At 37.5% G+C, this 19,371-nt stretch overlaps 1 protein-coding gene across 2 annotated transcripts; it reads left to right on the forward strand.

Moving 5' to 3' along the window:
* Positions 1–7,935: 7,935 nt before the first annotated feature.
* On the forward strand, positions 7,936–18,515 carry gls2a (glutaminase 2a (liver, mitochondrial)). 2 transcript variants are annotated; one of them, XM_017468848.3, is made up of 18 exons: positions 7,937–8,309; positions 9,063–9,150; positions 10,142–10,263; positions 11,736–11,865; positions 11,960–12,039; positions 12,180–12,343; positions 13,211–13,269; positions 14,638–14,670; positions 14,765–14,823; positions 14,954–15,020; positions 15,774–15,824; positions 15,935–16,111; positions 16,219–16,350; positions 16,442–16,534; positions 16,827–16,888; positions 17,974–18,050; positions 18,124–18,187; positions 18,280–18,515. In XM_017468848.3, the coding sequence occupies exons 1-18, from the start codon at positions 8,119–8,121 to the stop codon at positions 18,467–18,469; spliced, it is 1,839 nt and encodes a 612-aa protein (XP_017324337.1). In that variant the 5' UTR covers positions 7,937–8,118; the 3' UTR covers positions 18,470–18,515. The 2 variants fall into 2 exon arrangements, 1 of the variants encoding a protein (XP_017324337.1); XR_008396467.1 differs by lacking the exons at positions 18,124–18,187; positions 18,280–18,515 and adding an exon at positions 17,443–17,503 and having other exon boundaries at positions 7,936–8,309.
* Positions 18,516–19,371: the final 856 nt, after the last annotated feature.

Genomic DNA, 19,371 nt, shown 5'->3' on the forward strand with positions numbered 1-19,371 from the left:
CCAGGAACATGGCTGTTGGAATTCCGGCCTCCGTATGAGACATCCTGTGTATGTAGATGAGCGTGTGAAGTGTGTGTTTGTGTTTGCTTGTGTGTCTGTGTTTGTTTGAACTCATTAATGTGTGTCTTTATATACAGACCTTCAAGAATGTGTGTCTGTGTATGTGTGTGTGCGCGCATGTGTGCCTGCACTGATATATCAAAATGTGTGTATGTGTGTGTGTGTGTGTGTGTGTGTGAAGTGAGTACTGACTGTGTACTCTGTCCTACACACACACAATGCAGCTCTGTGTGAAGGCCTGAGGAATGTGAGAGTGAGCTGGGCAGTGGGGGAGCACGGAGCCATGGGTGTAGGTGGAGGGCGGGTGAGGAAAGGTAGAAGGATGGAGGAAGGAGATGAGGGTTGAGAGACCACGCCGAGGCTCCAGGGGTGTGTAGGGTGACTGGGTTTCAGGAGAAGATGAAGTTGGCACGAGGGCTCGGCTCAGCACCAACCCCTTGACCAGAGTGGTGCTAAAAAAAGGCCTTGCCATACCTGGTACCCACACTTAATTAACTTTTTTTTTCAAAGGTACATCTGTGAAGGTCTGTGAAATGAGAACTAGGCACTCGATCATGAAAATCTATTGCCTGTAATAAGATGTGCACCATGGTTTGTTATGAAGGTTTCATTTACACAATTTTAAACGGATTATTCAAGTCTAAATGCGTAGGATATGGACACAAATTAACAGATTTTCCTACTAGACATTTCCCATCACAGCATGATGTCTATCTGGACCATTCAATTTTACTGGTAATCTAACTGTAAATAAGTTTGTTTAAGTAATGTTTGTTGACATTTACTGGTGCTTTTTGTGTTTGCTACTAGAGTCAAGGTTGTTCTTTTGAAGTTGATCAGACTGTAATACACCCTAGGTTTTGCTATTCATTCATTTGTTAGTGTTAAAACTGAAATATCCTAATTTATGGTCTTGCTCATCTGACTTATAAAACTCACTGCACTAATGTAGGGTTCTGGGGGAGAGATTTTATGTGGGCAACATTTGTAATTGTGCTTTGACAAAATGTGAATCGTATAAAATTCTAGCTTTCTTAGGATACAAAATGTCTGAAATACAAAAAACTAAGGCATTGCTCTAGAAAAATATACTTTGGCACACACAAATTCACATATACACTCTCTCACTCACACACAAACACTTAATGATTATTTAGACAAAACAAAGCAAACAGTTCACTAGGACCCTGCATTCTTAGCAGCTCTTTGGCACACATTTGAGAGTGAGGGTAAGCCCTGTGACCTGCCATGAGAAACTGGCCCAATTCAGTGCTGAAAATAATTTAAGAATCCAGAAAGTCACAGCGCTGTAGTCTTGTCAATATATGCAGTCAGTATAAATTTGCTCCATGCATGCACATTCCTTATTTCAGTGATTTAGCTGTGAAACATGTGCAGCATTATCAGTGTCACCTGTACATCAGCTGCTTTTAATTACAGGTTAACCTGTAAGATACTAAAATTGAATTTGAATTTTTTTTTTAATGATTTAGCCCCGCAGTAATATTTGCATGAGTGTAACCCCCTGCCCCCCACCCACCCCCCCACCCAAAAAGCCAGAGTTCTGGGAGAGATCATAGTGAGCAGGGTGAGGCAGTGGTAAGGAAGATGTAGGGAGAGAAGGGGGTTTAAGATGGCGCAGTAACACAAAGCCAGCATTCATGGGCATAGAGAAGGAATGAAAAACATTTTACTTCTCAAGATGTATTGGTACGTTATGGGGTAGGATGTGTGTGTGAGAGTGTATGTGCCACCAGTAGCGGATATGACATGGAGGAAACGTGTGTTTGATCTGATAATAAGAAGGTGTAATGTGACCCAGGGATTTGGTGTAAAGACACTCTCCACCCAATACCACCCAATAACTACCAGCTGGAGTGAGGAGATGAGAGGAATAACTTTAGGGTGTGAAGAACCAACATGCTTTTAACTAATCCTGTGTAGGGATTTATAGACGAGTCTAGGTGACTTTGCTAACACAGGCCTTAGAGAGAACTTGCACAGAACTCAGACTCCAAATATTTCTAAAGTGAGGAGGCAAGATGCTTTTCTTCTGCTTAAGTAACCAGACCAAGTGTGGGTTTATATGAGGCCACTGATTACACTGAATGGCACTGAAAGGTGGCACTGGTATTTGACTTTAGAGAGGTGAGGCTTATCCGCATGACTTACTCTACCTACAGTGTGTTACTGTGAATCTACTGCTCTGTCTGTGGATGTCAGTGGGTGCAGTGCGCCCCCTACAGTCTTCATAAAGTGTAAGATCATATCTGACCTGGGCTTTGACTGCAGATATAAAGAGGTTCTAACACCTTGCTGTAAGAAAAGTATTATTATCATATTAGGGTCTCATATTATGTAACTAACCATTCTAAATGCATATCAGCGTCTTTAATCTACTCATTTCGTAATGAAGCATAATAAGCAAGTCTAGTATGATCGAAACGTTCAATAAGTACTTAATAAAAGCTTGACAGATTACTAATGATTACTTAATAAATCAACGTTACACGTGTAGCTACATTCATGTCCACCAGGGGGCCCTCACAGCATAGTACAGAGTACCAAATACATGAAAAAGAAACGGATCTGTTATTGCATAGACAGCAGCACCTATTCCTATCTTGATTCGCGATTAAACACACACACACACACACACACACACACACACACACACACACACACACACACACACATGTAAACAGATGGATAATTCAATATGAAATTGAAGCATACCATAATGTATGATTAAAATCACATTTTGTTCTGCAGTTTAACTTGAAATACTGTCTTTGAGGTGAGAATTCTCTAGATCTCAACAAGGGCAGTCCCCAGTGCCTCCTCCATGGCTATGCTCCTAGGGAACTGAGCTCCAAGGGTAACCTGGTGTGCATTTCTGAAAACATGGAGCTATCATTCTCTGCAAGCAACATGTATAATGGTGCACGGTTGGGTGACTGGGTACTGATAACCTAAACCTGGAGCTCCAAGCCGAGAAAGAACGGCTCCTCAGCTTTTTTTCTCATAAAGATGATGTTCATCCCAAACACACAGAACTGCGAATAGTGATATGCAGGAACAGTGATACCCTCCTCTTTGCCCCTACACTGTTTAATAGGTCAGGGTGTCATCAGTACTCACATTTGTACTCACAACACTAAACATTTGCACAGATGACTGTGGGTGTCCTTATATCATTGCAAATAGCTCAGCTACATCATCAGTGTGGCAACATACAAACAGTTGAGCCCAGTGTGATCGACATTCATGCTGTGACCAAGTGCTGTCTGATTATACACTCTCAGAAATATCAAATAAATGTACTTTTTCTTGTTGCTAGGGTGATACCATTGACATCTACAAGTTTTGTACCTTTAGTATGTAAACAATATGGCCAAAAGTTTGTGGACACCTGATCATCACAACCATATGTGCTTGTCGAACATCCCATTTCAGATTTAGTCCTCTATTTGCTGCTATAATAACCGCCACTTTTCTGGGAAGGCTTTTGCCCTAGATTTTTGGCTGTGGGGATTTGCCATTAAGGCATAAGAGCATTAGACAGGTCAGGCACTGATGTCAGGTGAGGAGGCCTGGTGCACAGTCAGCATTGCAGTTCATCCTAAAGGTCTTCAGTGGTGTCCGTGCTTTTGTGACAACAATTTGGGGAAGGCCCACATATGGGTGTGATGATCGGGTGTCCACATACTTTTGGCCATATAGTGTATCTTGTACCTGGAAACGTGAATATAGTATACTTTAAAAAAAAACATCATGTAACACAATTTTTGTTTCAGGGTAGTAATTGATATTTTCTAATTGTGTATGCCTCAAAAGTATGAAAAATGCCGATTAATCCCCACAAACCTTTGTGACCAAGACACTGGTATTTTGAAATTTACTGTATTTGTTGAGAAAAAGCATCTTTTTGTTCATATAAAGTCTGAGAAAACAACAACATATGAATCAAAATTAACACATATTTATATTAAAGTAATACAAAAATGACCACAAAAGATTTAAAAGTGAGTAGTTTTTCAAGATTTCAATTACAATGTAAATCATTTTCACAATACAGCCCCCAGTGTAGTCTCCCATCATGTTCTCACTATATTTTCCTTGGTAGAGGCATTCAAAATCCAGTACATCCTGGTGGAAGCCCTCATCTTGCTCCTTTGAGTATGCTCCCATGTTCTCCTTGAATTTATCAAGATGAGCATCAATGATATGGACTCTGAGAGACATCCTGCAGCCCATTGTGCCTTACTTCTTCACCAGAATCTCAACCAGCTCCATATAATTTTCGGCTTTGAATTGCCCAGGGACCCCCGAACCATTGCGATAAAGCTGTGCCAAGCCGCTTTCTCCATTCTAGAGAGCTTCTTGGGGAATTCCTTGCACTCCAGGATGTTCGTTATCTTTGGTCCAACTAAGACACCAGCTTTGATTGGTAATTGTTCCAGTTATGGTGCAGCATGGCTTTGAGACTCCTGGATGAGCTGTCAGTTAAGAGGCGGCACTCATTCGGGCTACAGGTGACTCCAATTGCCTCAAACAGACTGGCCACACTGGGCAGCAACATCTGCCATGTGGCATCTTGACGGTGGAGAAGATGGAAAAAGATTGGTTATGCTTCCTATGACCTGAGACTGGCACACTTTCATCCAACATGTTCCTCTGCTTAAGCCTAGATGTCAAAAGTACAGCATTAGACCTGGTGAGACCAAGATCTCTGATCAAGACGTTAAGGTCTTTATGCTTTATGTATGGGTTTCTCTCCTCGGTTCCACCTCTGAAATTGTAATCTGGATTTACAATGTCTTCCTCGCTCTCTGACTTGCTGCTAACTAACTGGAAGCTCTCTGTTCAGAGGAGAGGGTATGAGAAGCTCAGGGCAGTGTGGCACCAGGGCGATGGATGAAGAAAGGTTCTGGTATGTGATAGCACTCAAACATTGGAAGGGTTCACCATGCAGAAATAGCAGCTGCTTAAGTGGTCAGTGGGTTCCTGCCAAATTCTTGGGATAGTGAACTATTTTCCCTTCTGTACCATCCTGCAAAAGAATAAAGTAAAATTGTATGAAGAAAAAAAAAAATTCACCAATGACTTACGTGTAAGAGATTCTTGTTATATGACTTGTTGACTTTTCTTATATGATATATTTTTCAATAAACTGAAACCAATTATCCATCTTACCTTCCAGAGTTGTTTTTTTGCAGTGCTCACAGGTGAAATGAGGTAACCATGGTTTGTCTTTATCCCTGACAGGCATGCGGAAATATACCTTGTAGGCCTCACACATCTTAGAAGATGCTTACATGGAGTACTTTTTAGCTTGTCTTGATAAATTCACTGCAAACATAGCAAAATGCGTACAGCCTCTCGATACCTTCTAAGAAAAATGTTGAAATATTTACATTTAGGCAGCAGTAACTAAACTAAACTGGTGGACTTAAGGCCCCTGTATTTACATTATTTACATTACTGGAAAGTACTAGAACGTTCTGGAAAAGAACACATTTTTTAAATTTACATTATTTTTCCATAACATTTCCAGACTTCTACAACTTTCTAGAACTTTCCAGTGTTCTTTTTTTTATTCCCCCCTTTTTTTATATTTCAGCTCAAACAAACAATCTCCAGTTTCATTTCTACTGAACATTTCTGCAGAACATTTCTACTGAACATTTCTATTGAACATTTCTGCTGAACATTTCTGCTGAACATTTCTACTGAACATTTCTGCTGAACATTACTGCTGAACATTTCCACTGAGCATTTCAACTGAACATTTCTGCTGAACATTTCTGCTGAACATTTCTGCAGAACATTTCTACTGAACATTTCTGCTGAGCATTTCAACTGAACATTTCTGCTGAACATTTCTGCTGAACATTTCTACTGAACATTTCTGCAGAACATTTCTGCTGAACATTTCTGCTGAACATTTCTGCAGAACATTTCTACTGAACATTTCTATTGAACATTTCTACTGAACATTTCTGCAGAACATTTCTACTGAACATTTCTGCTGATCATTTCTGCTGAACATTTCTGCTGAACATTTCTGCTGAACATTTCTGCTGAACATTCTTTTTTATTGTAATTGGTGAATTTGCATCTTTTTGTTCATATAAAGTTTGAAATTTACCTGTTTTGTTCTGACTTTATGTGAAAGAAAAGATGCAAATTCACCCACCCAAAATACCAATGTCCTGGTCACAAAAGCAAAGTTGAAAGGGAATAATAGCCATTTTATATACTTTTGTGTGGTATAAGTAGTTAGGAAATAACATTACTACCCAGGAACAATATATACAGTTTGCATACCCCTTGCAGAATCTGCTAAATCGTAATACTGTTAATACTTACTGTTAACAAAATAAGAGGGATCATAGAAATCCCATATTGTTTTTTTATTTAGTACTGTCCTGAATAAGCTATTTCAGATAACAGATGTTTACATATAGTCCACAAGATAATAGCTGAATTTACAAAAATGACCCCGTTCAAAAGTTTACATACCATTGTTTAACACTGTGTGTCATTACCTGTATGATCCATGACTGTTTTTATGTTTTGTGATAGTAGTCCCTTGTTTGTCCTGAGCAGTTAAACTGCCCACTGTTCTTCAAGAAAATGCAGAGGTCCTGCACATTCTTTGCTTTTCCAGCATATTCTGCATATTTGACCCCTTTCCATCAGTGATATATGATGCTGAGATCCATCTTTCACACTGAGGACAACTGAGGGACTCGTACACAACTATTACAACATAAGGTACAAACAATCACTGATGCTCAAGAAGGTAACACGATAACATTAAGAGGCAGGGGGTGTAAACTTTTGAACAGGATGATCAATATAAATTATTATTTTGTTTAAAGATCTTTTTTCCCATTTGGTACTGCTCTTCAGATGCTAACTATGATATTTACATGTCTCCCAGAAGACAAAATAATAATTTACACCAATCATCCTGTTCAACGGTTTACACCCCCCTGGCTCTTAATGTACTGTATCGTGTTACCTTCTTGAGCATCAGTGAATGTTTGCACCTTATGTAACAGTTAAATATATATATATATATATATATATATATATATATATATATATATATATATATATATATATATATATATATATATACATACAAACATAGCGTAATTGTTACATAGTGTAACTTAAGCCATATAACAGGACATTAAGGACCACTGATGTACCTTCAAAGCCTTACACTAAGAGGGATTAAAGGTGCACCACATGCACCTTCCTAAATAAAAAATACATACTAAAGGTACAAATGAGGCAGCCTACCAACCCAGTGACAAGGAAAACACTCTGATACATTAATTTTTGAGAGTGTAAATTCCGTGTATTTCATTTCAATATGGCAGAAAGAATATAGTAAGAGTATATCTAGAGCTAAAACATCCTAGTTTATTTAGTGAGGGTAACTATTCACAGTATGTAAAATAACCAACATTTAATCATGTAGTAATACAAACGGTTGTGTTTTACAATTATAAACCATTTGAATTAAGATTGAATTTAATAAGGTAATTTACCCACCTGCTGTCAATAATATCTACTCTCACTAGGTAAGTAACTTAATAAATTAATATTCAATGAAATTACTATTATTATGCTGATAGGATTTAAGTGTTGTGTAATTTGGGTTAATATGTCCTTAGTTCACTAGTTCACTGTTACAACATTTGTCCTACAACCTCAATGCAACACCTCGCTGATATCTTTCCAAGAGAGAGTGAATCATCACCATTGCCAAGTTTGGGATTAGATCAGGTCTCCACGCTGTTAGTCATTGGCCCAGCAACACTGGCACTGCCACCTCCTCCCTCAGTATTTTCAGCTCCACTTATAGTATGAGTTCACATGCGACTAGATTAACTCCAGAACTGTAGCTTACAGCTGACAACATTGCATGACTGCTCAGTGCGTGGAACCTGCTAGAAAAAAAGAAGAAGCAACCTGTAGAGAGACAAGTTATATTTATAGTACGGGGATCTCCTTGTTGTTCGCCGACTTTCTCAGACTATGCTCTGTCTAAAGCATTTAGGAGCAATCAGCGCTGGTGTTTCGGTCATTAGACAAGCGGGGAAATTAGACAATGGAAATGGACATTTGTTCCGAAGCAGCCTGATTAGGCTGATGCGCACGAGCGCAACACTCCTACAACATCCACGTCATCAGCACGTGATCCTGGACTCGGAGACAGAGACTGACAGGTAATATAGGCTGCGTCAGTAGGCCACTATAAATCCAGCGTGGAGTACAGGTCTACATGCCGTATGCTGGTATTGTGGTAGACCTGGGAGATGTAGTGCACTAAGATTTCTTATTCATGTAGTTTTGTAGACTAATGTGTGATGCTAAGTGGTTAACCTGGGGTCATGCAGGTAGTTAAGTTAATCATGATCTACATTTGAGTGCAAAATCGATTTTATAGCAACAAGACCTTTAGAGTGTCAGGTTTCCCAGATGTTCATTTATGATCACAATTAATTTAAAATAAATCAATAAAAAGGTCAACTAATGATAAATATTGGCAGTGGTCACAAAGATATGTTACTTCTGAATGTCCCTTCCTGAGTGTGATATAAATAATCTCTAATACATTGTACCATATCCACCCACTTTACATATACTCTGAACAGCTTTTGGAGTTGTAATATTTACACCACGCATTCTTCCTAACATATATTTATTTGTGTCAGACTTCTTGGCACGTCTTTGCCGATTCTTCTAGATGTGCCTGTTGTAAGTCATTTAGACATGGGCAAACATTTGCACTAATGTATAAGTGAAATTTCTGGAGAAAAAACATCTAAATATTATAATATTCTTTTGCATTTCAATCCCTACTTTTACAGTAATCCCTACTGTTACTGTAAAGATAACCAGATCTGATAGGGAGAGCTTGAACAATGTCACATAATGGGTTGTTGTTTTTCACAATTGTTGTGATTTGGTTGTGTTAGTAAGGGTGCAGGATCTGGCCTGGAGGACCTCCTGTTTTACACGATTACTCAAGGAGAGGAGAAAATCTCAGTGGGACGCTTCATCAGTGTAAGTGACACTAGTATTTGTAGTGAGATTACAAAAAATTATGACTCATATTTGGTTTTACTGCAAGTACTAGAACCAAATGAGAGGTGAGGTTAAAGGTGACAGAACACACTGTTCGCACATATAAGCATGCAAACACACATGCACACACGCGTAAATTTATGTAAAATATTGAGACAGTACATTAAAATATTTAATATAATTCATGAGGAAATTTCCAAAAGCAATTTTCAAGTTAATTATAAAAACAAATAAATGATTATAGACAACATTACCGGGTTTTGCATGTGTAACAGTAATAGTATTTGTGTATCAGGGTGCTCTTAGGAATTATTAAGAAGAGTACATTTTTTTCCCCTCCTTTCATGTTTCAAGATTATCCAGCCATGACAGAGAAACATGATGCCACTGATATTGACACTTGTATCTAAAGTGATTTATAAAATTAGGTAGTCCTATCACAAGCCCTATCACATGCTGCTAGGAATTTCAGATTCATCACCAACAAATTCTACAACCTCTTTCCTGTAGGATGTTGGAAGTTGCAGCTTTTGGAGATTGTAATTTTTGTTTGTCTGTGTGAGGCAATAATTAGGTTTATATTTAGGACACTGTGTGTGAGTGTGTGCACATGTACGTGTGTGTGAATATCCTTTAACAGACAAATTTTCTTCATCTTTTTACTGTCTCATTTTCAACTGTTCTTTACTCATTGATGTATTAAAGTGATACATTTACTAACAGCATAGTTCTGAATTTCTGAATGTACTCAATTAACCAAAATACTAACAATAATTGATTATTAAAGATTTTACATTTTTTCAATGTTTTATTTATTTATTTTTTACTTTTTATCATACAATAAGTAAAAGCCAGAAAGCCAAGCTATCATACAACTGTCAGTAACAGATATATAAGTGATAACTGGATTCTCTATTCTGCATGTACAATTGTTATTTATCAGGAGTGGGTTTTGTGTTGTGTTGCTCAGGAATTGGAGGGCACAGGATTATTGACTTCTGACCCTCGTTTGAGGAACTGCATGCAGCAGCTCCATCATGCACTACATGAGTCTGCTGGGACAGCAATGATGGACCAACAGCTCTTCAGGAAGTAAGTGTGTGTGTGTGTGTGTGTGTGTGTGTGTGTGTGTGTGTGTGTGTGTGTGTGTGTGTGTGTGTGTGTGTGTGTGTGTGTGCATATAGGACTGTTGCTAGATCATGTGGAATTGTGAGGGATTTTTTCGCATAGCAGTCAATCATCAAAACCAGCATAGCATGAAAAGAAAACTGACATTTATTAACCTGTTATAGGTATATATAGCCCATCAGCAGGGACTTCAATAGTGGTCCACTAGTACCTGATGATGATGATGATGATACTTGAGCTTTATTAGAGCATGTACTATTAATGAAATAATCTGTTATGTCTGCTCACACATATTGGGGCTATTTTTTTTTACTTTTGACACACCCCAAGAAGGATTATGCTACAACATGGTGTAAAAAGAAATTGGGGGAAAATGTTTACTGGTTGCAAGACTGTGGTATTAGAACACATTGTACCACAGAACTGCTGAATTCTTGAATCTGTTTTGTCAGAGGGTGATTCGTTTTGTACGACAGCAGCTCTGACAGTAGTTCTAGCTATAAGGCAAATCACAGTGATGTGCTTATTCAAATGTTAACCTATCTATAATGATGGCAAATTTATTAGGCACTCCCCTCCAAAAGTCGTGGAACTGCAAGGCCAATTCAATTGTTTTTGCTATACACTGAAGATATTTGGGTTTGAGATCAGAAGAGGAATATGAGATGATAGATCAGAATTTCAGCTTTCATTTCCTGAGATTTACATCTAGACAAACACGCGATAAACAAGGTCTTTAATTAACAGTGTATTTTGAGCGTGCACAATATGCAGCATGAGAGCAGTACACTGTGTAGAAGTAAGTGTTTATATGTTTTTGTAAGCATATAAAAGGAAATATTTAATCCAATTCACAAGATCTGTAGTTAAATACCACACTGTTAATTATTACAGATATACTCTATTAAGTATTACACACCGATGAAAACACACAGGCACATACAAACACATACATACTCTAACACACATAAATTTAAACATCATCTGACTTGGTGAGTAAACATGTAGCAGAACAACACAGAGTCACCTGCTGTGTGTGTGCGTGCTTAATGTGGGCGATATCTCAGCTATGTTAAGCTATAACAAGATACTTGTTCTATTCATTTAACCCACATGTCCTTTCTCTAATGATTTACAGTAAGCATTGACTATCACATGGACTATTATACTTTGCCATCAGCTCTCCTTAATGTTTTTCTTAACCCCTTAAACTCCAATACATATGTTTCTGTATTACTTTCACTTTAGTTACTAAATGATTCATAAAGGTTACTGATAATATGCTTTAAGATGAATAAATGAATAATTAACTTTTTAAAGATTTTAAATTGTTAATAAATATAATTGTTTATGTGATACATTTTAGTCACAACAAGTCCTGTTAGTTTGTCTGTGTCGGTCGGAATTTCAGCATTTATTTATGTATTTTGTTGTAGATGTGCTGGCAGTAATATTGTCTTGCTCACTCAAGCCTTCCAGAAGAAGTTCATCATCCCAGATTTCATGACATTTGCATCCAATATTAACCAACTGTACTATAATGAACAAGCTGAGCAAGGAGGCCAAGTGAGTTCTACACACATGCACAATTATTTACTTGTTCTTCTCCAGTACTTACAGTACATCAATAACCTTGTCATGGCTGTGTGTGTATGTACAGGTAGCCAACTACATTCCTCAACTTGCTAAATTTAGCCCTGATCTCTGGGGTGTGGCTTTGTGCACTGTCGATGGTCAGAGGTGAGAAAATATTTAAATTGCTTTCCACAGATCTGTTTCTGTGTCTGTTGTTTACTTTCATTCTCTCTCTCTCTCTCTCTCTCTCTCTCTCTCTCTCTCTCTCTCTCTCTCTCTCTCTCTCTCTCTCTCTCTCTATTCAGGCATTCTGTAGGGGACACAAGGCAACCATTCTGTTTGCAGTCATGCATAATGCCACTTGAGTACGCTCTGGCTGTCCATGAATTTGGGACTGAGCATGTGCATACATATGTGGGAAAAGAGCCCAGTGGTTTCAAATTTAACAAATTAAGTCTAAATGATGATGGTGAGAATGAATTATATCCATGTTGACCTTTTTACCTGTTTTACCTGTGTACACTAAAAGTTCAAAGATGAATGAGATTTTCAAAACAGAATCAATCACTCAGTCAGTCAATCAAATAAAAATGTTAAATACTTTAATGGTTTTATAGTAAACATTATAATGTTTCAAATAATCTAGCAAATTATACTGTATATTGTCATTTAAATAGCCTATATGTTAAAGAATGATGTCAAAAATTCTTCATTTGATTAATATGAACAGGAATTCAAAATCATTAGATCATTAAAATATAACATATAAGAGTCAAAAAATAATTTAAGGTATACGTTTTAATTATACCACCTGAATAATGTACAAACATATCACTGTTAACTGGGAATAATAGGAGATTTTATTATAACAGCAAAATATAGATATTTTAATGTTTTAAAGCAACCTTTTTAAACATTCTTTAATCAATTTACTATTTAAATTTGTATGCCATTTATCAATTTAAATTTTTTGGAGCAACAAAAATATATTGTTCTGTTTTAATATTAAATATTGTCATTATACTGAATGACAAAGGAAATTTTGGCCCATTGTGCATTGTAGGCTGATTGGCTGATGTAGGCTGATTGTGCCCTATGATGGGTTGGCACCCCATCCAGGGTGTCCCCTGTGCCTTGTGCCCCGAGTTCCCTGGGATAGGCTCCAGGCAACCCTTTGTAGGATAAGAAGTATGGAAAATGGAAGGATGGAGAGCATTATTAAACCAGGATTAACTCAAAACACACCTCAAGTGGCATGCTCTACCTCATATGTCAGTTGTTATAAATTGTGTGTCTATGGTTTTATTTATTTATTTATATATTCATTTATTCATAGAAAAGCCTCATAACCCGATGGTTAATGCAGGGGCCATAGTGATCAGCTCTCTTCTAAAGGTATGAACATTCCTATTCATAATATCTATAACATATTTACAACATACATCAGCAGTGTGCATTTGACTCCAGCTGCAGCACAAAAGTGGCCATTAATGACCAACAATCCACTTACATAGTTTACTGGTGAGGACAGTTTTCCATCCTCTCCTTGTTTACAGTCTCTTATCGAACAGCTGATGAGGTGTGGGTGAGCAGGAGATTGGCTCACCCACTGCTATAATAAGTGTTAGTTACTGGGGGTTGGTAAGAGGTGTGTCAGAGAGGGAGTGTCGTAGAACAGCTGTTAAGAAGGATGAATTGGATTGATGATGAAAGAAAGAGTGACAATTTCACATGTAACATTCCACTACTCTGATCCAATAAGACAATACGAGTGAGAAAGTTAGTTTGAGTTGTCCAAAATGAGCTGCCTAAAAAGGCTTTTGAGAGAGAACTGCAGCAGACATGTGGGTGTATTTTTAAGGCAGAGACATTCCTCAGTCAGGCTACACTGTTCTAACCTTTCCCTACAGTGCATGTCATCCCCCGCTGCACTCTGTGGAAGATTGAGTTTTAACCTCGGTTTTTATGGCCTAACTATAAAGAGGAAAAACAGATCAGCAAAGTGGTGTGTTGCATCAGCTGACTCACAGAGAGAGTGTCCCGTACTGTCTCAGCTGATAGCCAGAAAAGCATTAAAAAGCTCTGACAGTTAGCTGTCAAGACTAGAACGGTGATTTATGATGAGTAATGGTAATGGTGATAGTGTTTCTTCAAAGACCTCCTTCAGCCTAGTAATCTGTGTGCACACTGCCACCCTGTGTCAAAATACTACACTGTATTTTAAGAATATGACTGGCTAAAAACATTGGAGTTAGAACACAGCACTACATCCCACAGATATACACCTGCTGCCTAACAATTTGTCCGTCTAAAATAGAATTTTTCTAATTTCACAAGCAATCACATGTAATTGTGATTAACAAGCTAACCAAATATCCACATGCACAAAACGTTAATCCCACCAACCTCCCAGTGATAGTAGCACATACTACATACTGCAGCTCTGCACATTAACATACCCTACCGCTTTACAGGAAGGTAGAGAACTGCTGGCGGTCACTGTCAGTTGAAAAGCCGCCCTTCTACTGTTTTATTTTTATGAATATACCATATTACACAACTAACTATAGTGCCATTACAGTTTTATTTGCATTATTAACCTAGGATGTCTTTATGCAGTAACTTGCACGTACAATTGTATCATGCACATTTATTCCTAATAACTGTATTATTTCTTCATTATTTATATTTTTATTATTAACTAATTTCATTGTGTTATTGTACACAAATGACAATGTTTTTACTCTCTGGCTTTCTCTTCAGCCTGGGTTCAAGAAGGCCGAGAAATTTGATTATGTAAGTCAAATTGTCAAAAAAAAATGTTAAGGCAATTTACTATTCAATGTACTAGACAATTATCACTGATTATTTATCATCATCTATCCCACAGATGATGGACTATATGAAGAGAATGGCAGGTGGCGAATATGTGGGTTTCAGTAATGCCACGTAAGTCACCTTATTAGGGTTCTAACACTTTCCTGCTTCATTAATGATGGGCATGCATTGTATTTGTAGCAATGCACACAAATGTGTTTTCATGAACATTCAGTTCATTATAATAACTTTTTATCCATAGGTTTCAGTCAGAAAAAGAGACGGGTGATAGAAACTTTGCAATCGGTTATTATCTGAAGGAGAAAAAAGTTAGTATGTTTCTTATATTTATAGAAATACTCAAGTGTTTTTTTCTAACCTAATCTTTATCCACCACGATCTTTAACTTATGTACAATTACCATGAATAATAATTCAACACAGTTAAAAAAATTTGAATTGTTGACTCAATTTCAACACTACTTAGTCGACTAGTTGGAAATACAATAAAGGTTTTAGTATAAGACAGATATGTGAGTATGTCTTGCCAAAGCTGTTTGTTTGTACTTTTATCCAGCTTTCCAACACTTGAACAATACAATCATTCATTCATCATAAGGAACCGCTTTATCCTAGTCGAGGTCGCGGTGGATCCAGAGCCTATACCATGAACTCTGGAATACACCCTGAATGGGAGAACAGTCCATCTCAGGGCACAACGCACACACACATTCACACACTCATGCACCTAGCGGCAATTTTAGTGTAGCCAATTCACCTTCATGCATATTTTTGGGGAGGTGAGAGGAAAGCAGAGAACCTGGAGGAAACCCAAGAGGACCCATAAGGGAGAACAGTAGAGTCCTACAGTACGACTTTTCATTTAATGACTGTCACAACAAAGGTTTTCTGTTTATTGTCAGTGCAAGGAAAAGTGTTAAAATTCTTGTTGATGGTAATCGCACATACTCTACTAATGTGGTGGCTAGAGATTGAGTTAAAAAAAATGTAGGAATATTCCTTTAATAGCTTTGAATATCCCAATTTTGAACCAACTGACTTTATTTTGTCTGTGCTCTGTAGTGTTTCCCTAATAGTTCAGACATGGTATCAGCTCTTGATTTCTACTTTCAGGTAATGAAACATTTTTATATGAAGGACATAAAAGCACAATGAAGAAAGATTCTTTTAACTGTTTCTTTTTTTTCGAAATTATTTATGTCTGCTCTTCTGTCTCCTTCCAGCTGTGTTCCATCGAGGCTAACTGCGAGTCAGGGAGTGTCATGGCCGCCACTCTAGCTAATGGAGGAATCTGTCCAATCACAGGCGAGCATGTGTTGAGTGGAGAGGCTGTGAGAAACACTCTTTGTCTCATGCACTCCTGTGGCATGAATGACTTCTCTGGCCAGTTTGCTTTCCATGTGAGTCTTCCACATATGCACAAACATGCTCTAAATGTGAAATGTTTACCTTGTGGATTTCTTCTGAAAAACCTTTTTGTTAATGTTTTGATATTTCTCTCCACAAGGTGGGCTTGCCAGCTAAGTCAGGAGTGTCTGGTGCCATGCTTTTGGTAGTTCCTAATATTATGGGAGTGATGTGCTGGTCCCCACCGATTGATCGTGTGGGTAACAGTGTACGAGGCGTGCACTTCTGTCAGGTACACACATATTCTTACACACACCCCATTGGCAATACTGACTAACACTAACGGTATAACTACATACTGTGTTTGTGGTGGTCTTTCTCAGGAGCTGGTTTCTCTCTTTAACTTCCATAATTATGACAACCTGAGACACTTTGCCAAGAAACTGGATCCTCGCAGACATTCTGGCCATGATAGGGTGAGACTCACAGAGCAGTATCTCATAGATACCAATTACGTTCACTACTAAAGCAGTTTTACATAGCATCAAATCAAACGACACTGCCAGCATTCACATTAAAAGTAACCAGCTGTCACAGTCTCAAATATGAGCTTTAAAACACCCTATGGAACTATACTTTATTATCTAGAATAGTTTGAATATGCTCTGCAATTGATGAGCATCCAATTCAGGCTTCATTCCCATTGTTTCTGGGATAGAATCTGGAATGAATGAATTAGATTAAGTATGTACTGTATGTTTTTTACAGAACAAGGCTGTAATTGAGCTGATGATTGCAGCTTACAGTGGAGATGTCTCAGCACTCAGAAGGTAAAAAATAATTTTCCTGTGCTGGAAATTTTCGAACACTAAACTTAATGAGCTGGTTTCTTTAAACTAGATTAAGACTATTTCTGGATTGCCGTGGTACTTAGCAATTTGCCACTGAAAACGTTTAGGCTTAGAGGAATACTCCAGGGTTTAGTAAACTTAATCTTAATTTCCATGCAAATACCATGGTTTTTTTGATACTGAGAAAAAAAACACTCATTCACTAAAAAGTCATATATAATATTCTAGTTGAAACTGCTGAGTTTTGTCAATAACTTTAAAATATGCAATTCTATACTACAAATTCAATAAAGCTTTTAGGACCAAAGGTTTTCAAACCATGTAGATTTTTTTTATTTATTTAAATGGTACAATACTTACACATTCCTACAGGTGTGGGCCTCTGAATAAACGGTCCTATCTCTAAAAGGATAGGACATCATGTGAAAACTATAATGAATTTCCTGGATTTCATATGAATTGTACTTTTTGACCATGTAGTACACAGTTAAAGCAGGGAATTATATATAATTGCACTATTTGTTGTCACCCAGATGAGGATGGGTTCCCTTTTGAGTCTGGTTCCTCTCAAGGTTTCTTCCTCATATCGTTTCAGTGAGTTTTTTCTTGCCACTGTCACCTCTGGCTTGTTCATTAGGGATAAATTTATACATTTAAAATATATATCAGGAATTTATATATCTCTGTAAAGTTGCCTTGTGACAATGTCCATTGTTAAAAATGCTCGACAAATAAAATTTCATTGAACTGAAGTAATTTACAAATATCTCTGGTCAAACAATCCGTGAAAACATCCCATAAAAATACATGGTTCACATAAATGTCCATTGACTGCTGTAACAACTACTGCCCTTAGACTTCCATTATAACTGACTTTTAACTAAACAGGTATTCTGTTCATAACTTAATACAATGTACGTGTCTGTGGTAATCACACCTACACTACAGATGTGGTGGATAAAGGATAGGTTGAAAACACTTTCAAGAAGTTGTATAATCTCTTTGTTTGATAAAACTGTTTGCTTATGTTACTATTGTCAATGATTATCATGTAATGTTCACAGGTTTGCTTTGTCAGCAGTGGATATGGAGTTAAGGGATTATGATTCTCGCTCGGCTCTGCATTTGGCTGCCGCAGAAGGTAAACAACTTTCACACACTCATTCTGTGATTTTTATGGATAATGCTGCATTCAGTGACTGCTTGTATTTTAGGTCATGTGGAAGCTGTGAAGTTCTTAACAGGAACATGCAAAGTGAATCCTCATGTTAAAGACAGGTGAAGATTTCCTACCTCACTTTGCTCTGATCTTAAACTCACATTTATGGTAATAATAAAAATGACCACTCCTCTATATGCCTGTTGCTCAGGTGGGGAAACACACCCCTGGATGATGCTATGGAGTTTGGACAGCACAGTGTGGTTGAGGTGTTAAAGGAGTATCAGCGCATTTACTCCCACACCCTGATGCCTGAGGAGATCATCACACAAGCCCATGGTGAGGCAGAACTGGATGCAGACGATCTGGGGAACATGGAGACTCTGGAGAAGCTTGTGTGAGATAGATGACACCAGCATTTGAATGAAAATGCATTCCTGAGAGGAATATAGTAAGATGATACATTAGGAGTCTGCCATGTAGATGAAAGGTCATAGACCAGGTGTGCTGTTGATATTGATGTACTGATTAGTCTCATGCTGAGTTCTCATATTAGATCATACCATGCAGATGAACACAGCTATTAATCAGTGTATTAGGCTGCATCCGTAAGGCTTGTGTGTAATCCTTAGTCTTTTCCCCTATGCCAGCACAAAACAAACCTGAGTAATGTAATAAGACACCAGGAAATTGTTATAACATGACTTAGGTGTGATGGAAGTAAATAGTGCAGTGCCCCTGATGTCTTTGGAACTATAATTATTTACCAAAACACAGGCACATTTTAAATCAGATGTCAGAAAAAACTTGCATGCTCCTGTAAATATTCAGTAAATAATAGATTCATTTAAATGACAACATTGTAGCACTTGCTCTAACAAGGTTTAATCTTAAAACCTTTCATAAATTAGAGTAAAACTTCTGCCATAAATCCGTAATATGACAGTTTCACTTATTTAAAATTGATGAACGCTTTACAGATATGGTATGTAGACTGGTATGTGCTTTCAAAGCACTCAGGTGTTGTACATGTTTGTAAATATGTGCATATTTTTGTGTATATATATATATATATAATAATACAGCAAGGTTGTATTTATACTTGAAAAATGCATATTCTCTTATTTATTACAATAAATCACTATATATAGGGTATTAAGCATCAGTTAAGAAGTTGCTGTTTGACATCATTTTTACTACTGTTGTGAATTCCTAAGGGCTCTGTATTGTTTGTACCCAATTATATATAGTCAGTGCCATGAAAGCAACTGGTTTTATACCATCTGTATGCTCAAAAATCAAA

The sequence above is a fragment of the Ictalurus punctatus genome, chromosome 5 (assembly GCF_001660625.3).
Source record: "Ictalurus punctatus breed USDA103 chromosome 5, Coco_2.0, whole genome shotgun sequence".
In the NCBI taxonomy this organism is placed as follows: Eukaryota; Metazoa; Chordata; class Actinopteri; order Siluriformes; family Ictaluridae; genus Ictalurus; species Ictalurus punctatus.

Bases quoted from the DNA above. Each gene is read 5' to 3' on its own strand.
- gls2a (XM_017468848.3), top strand. From the start codon at position 8,119: ATGCTCTGTCTAAAGCATTTAGGAGCAATCAGCGCTGGTGTTTCGGTC. The intron at 13,270-14,637 runs GTATGAACATTC...CTTTCTCTTCAG, and splicing joins TGATCAGCTCTCTTCTAAAG to CCTGGGTTCAAGAAGGCCGA. The intron at 18,188-18,279 runs GTGAAGATTTCC...CCTGTTGCTCAG, and splicing joins AATCCTCATGTTAAAGACAG to GTGGGGAAACACACCCCTGG.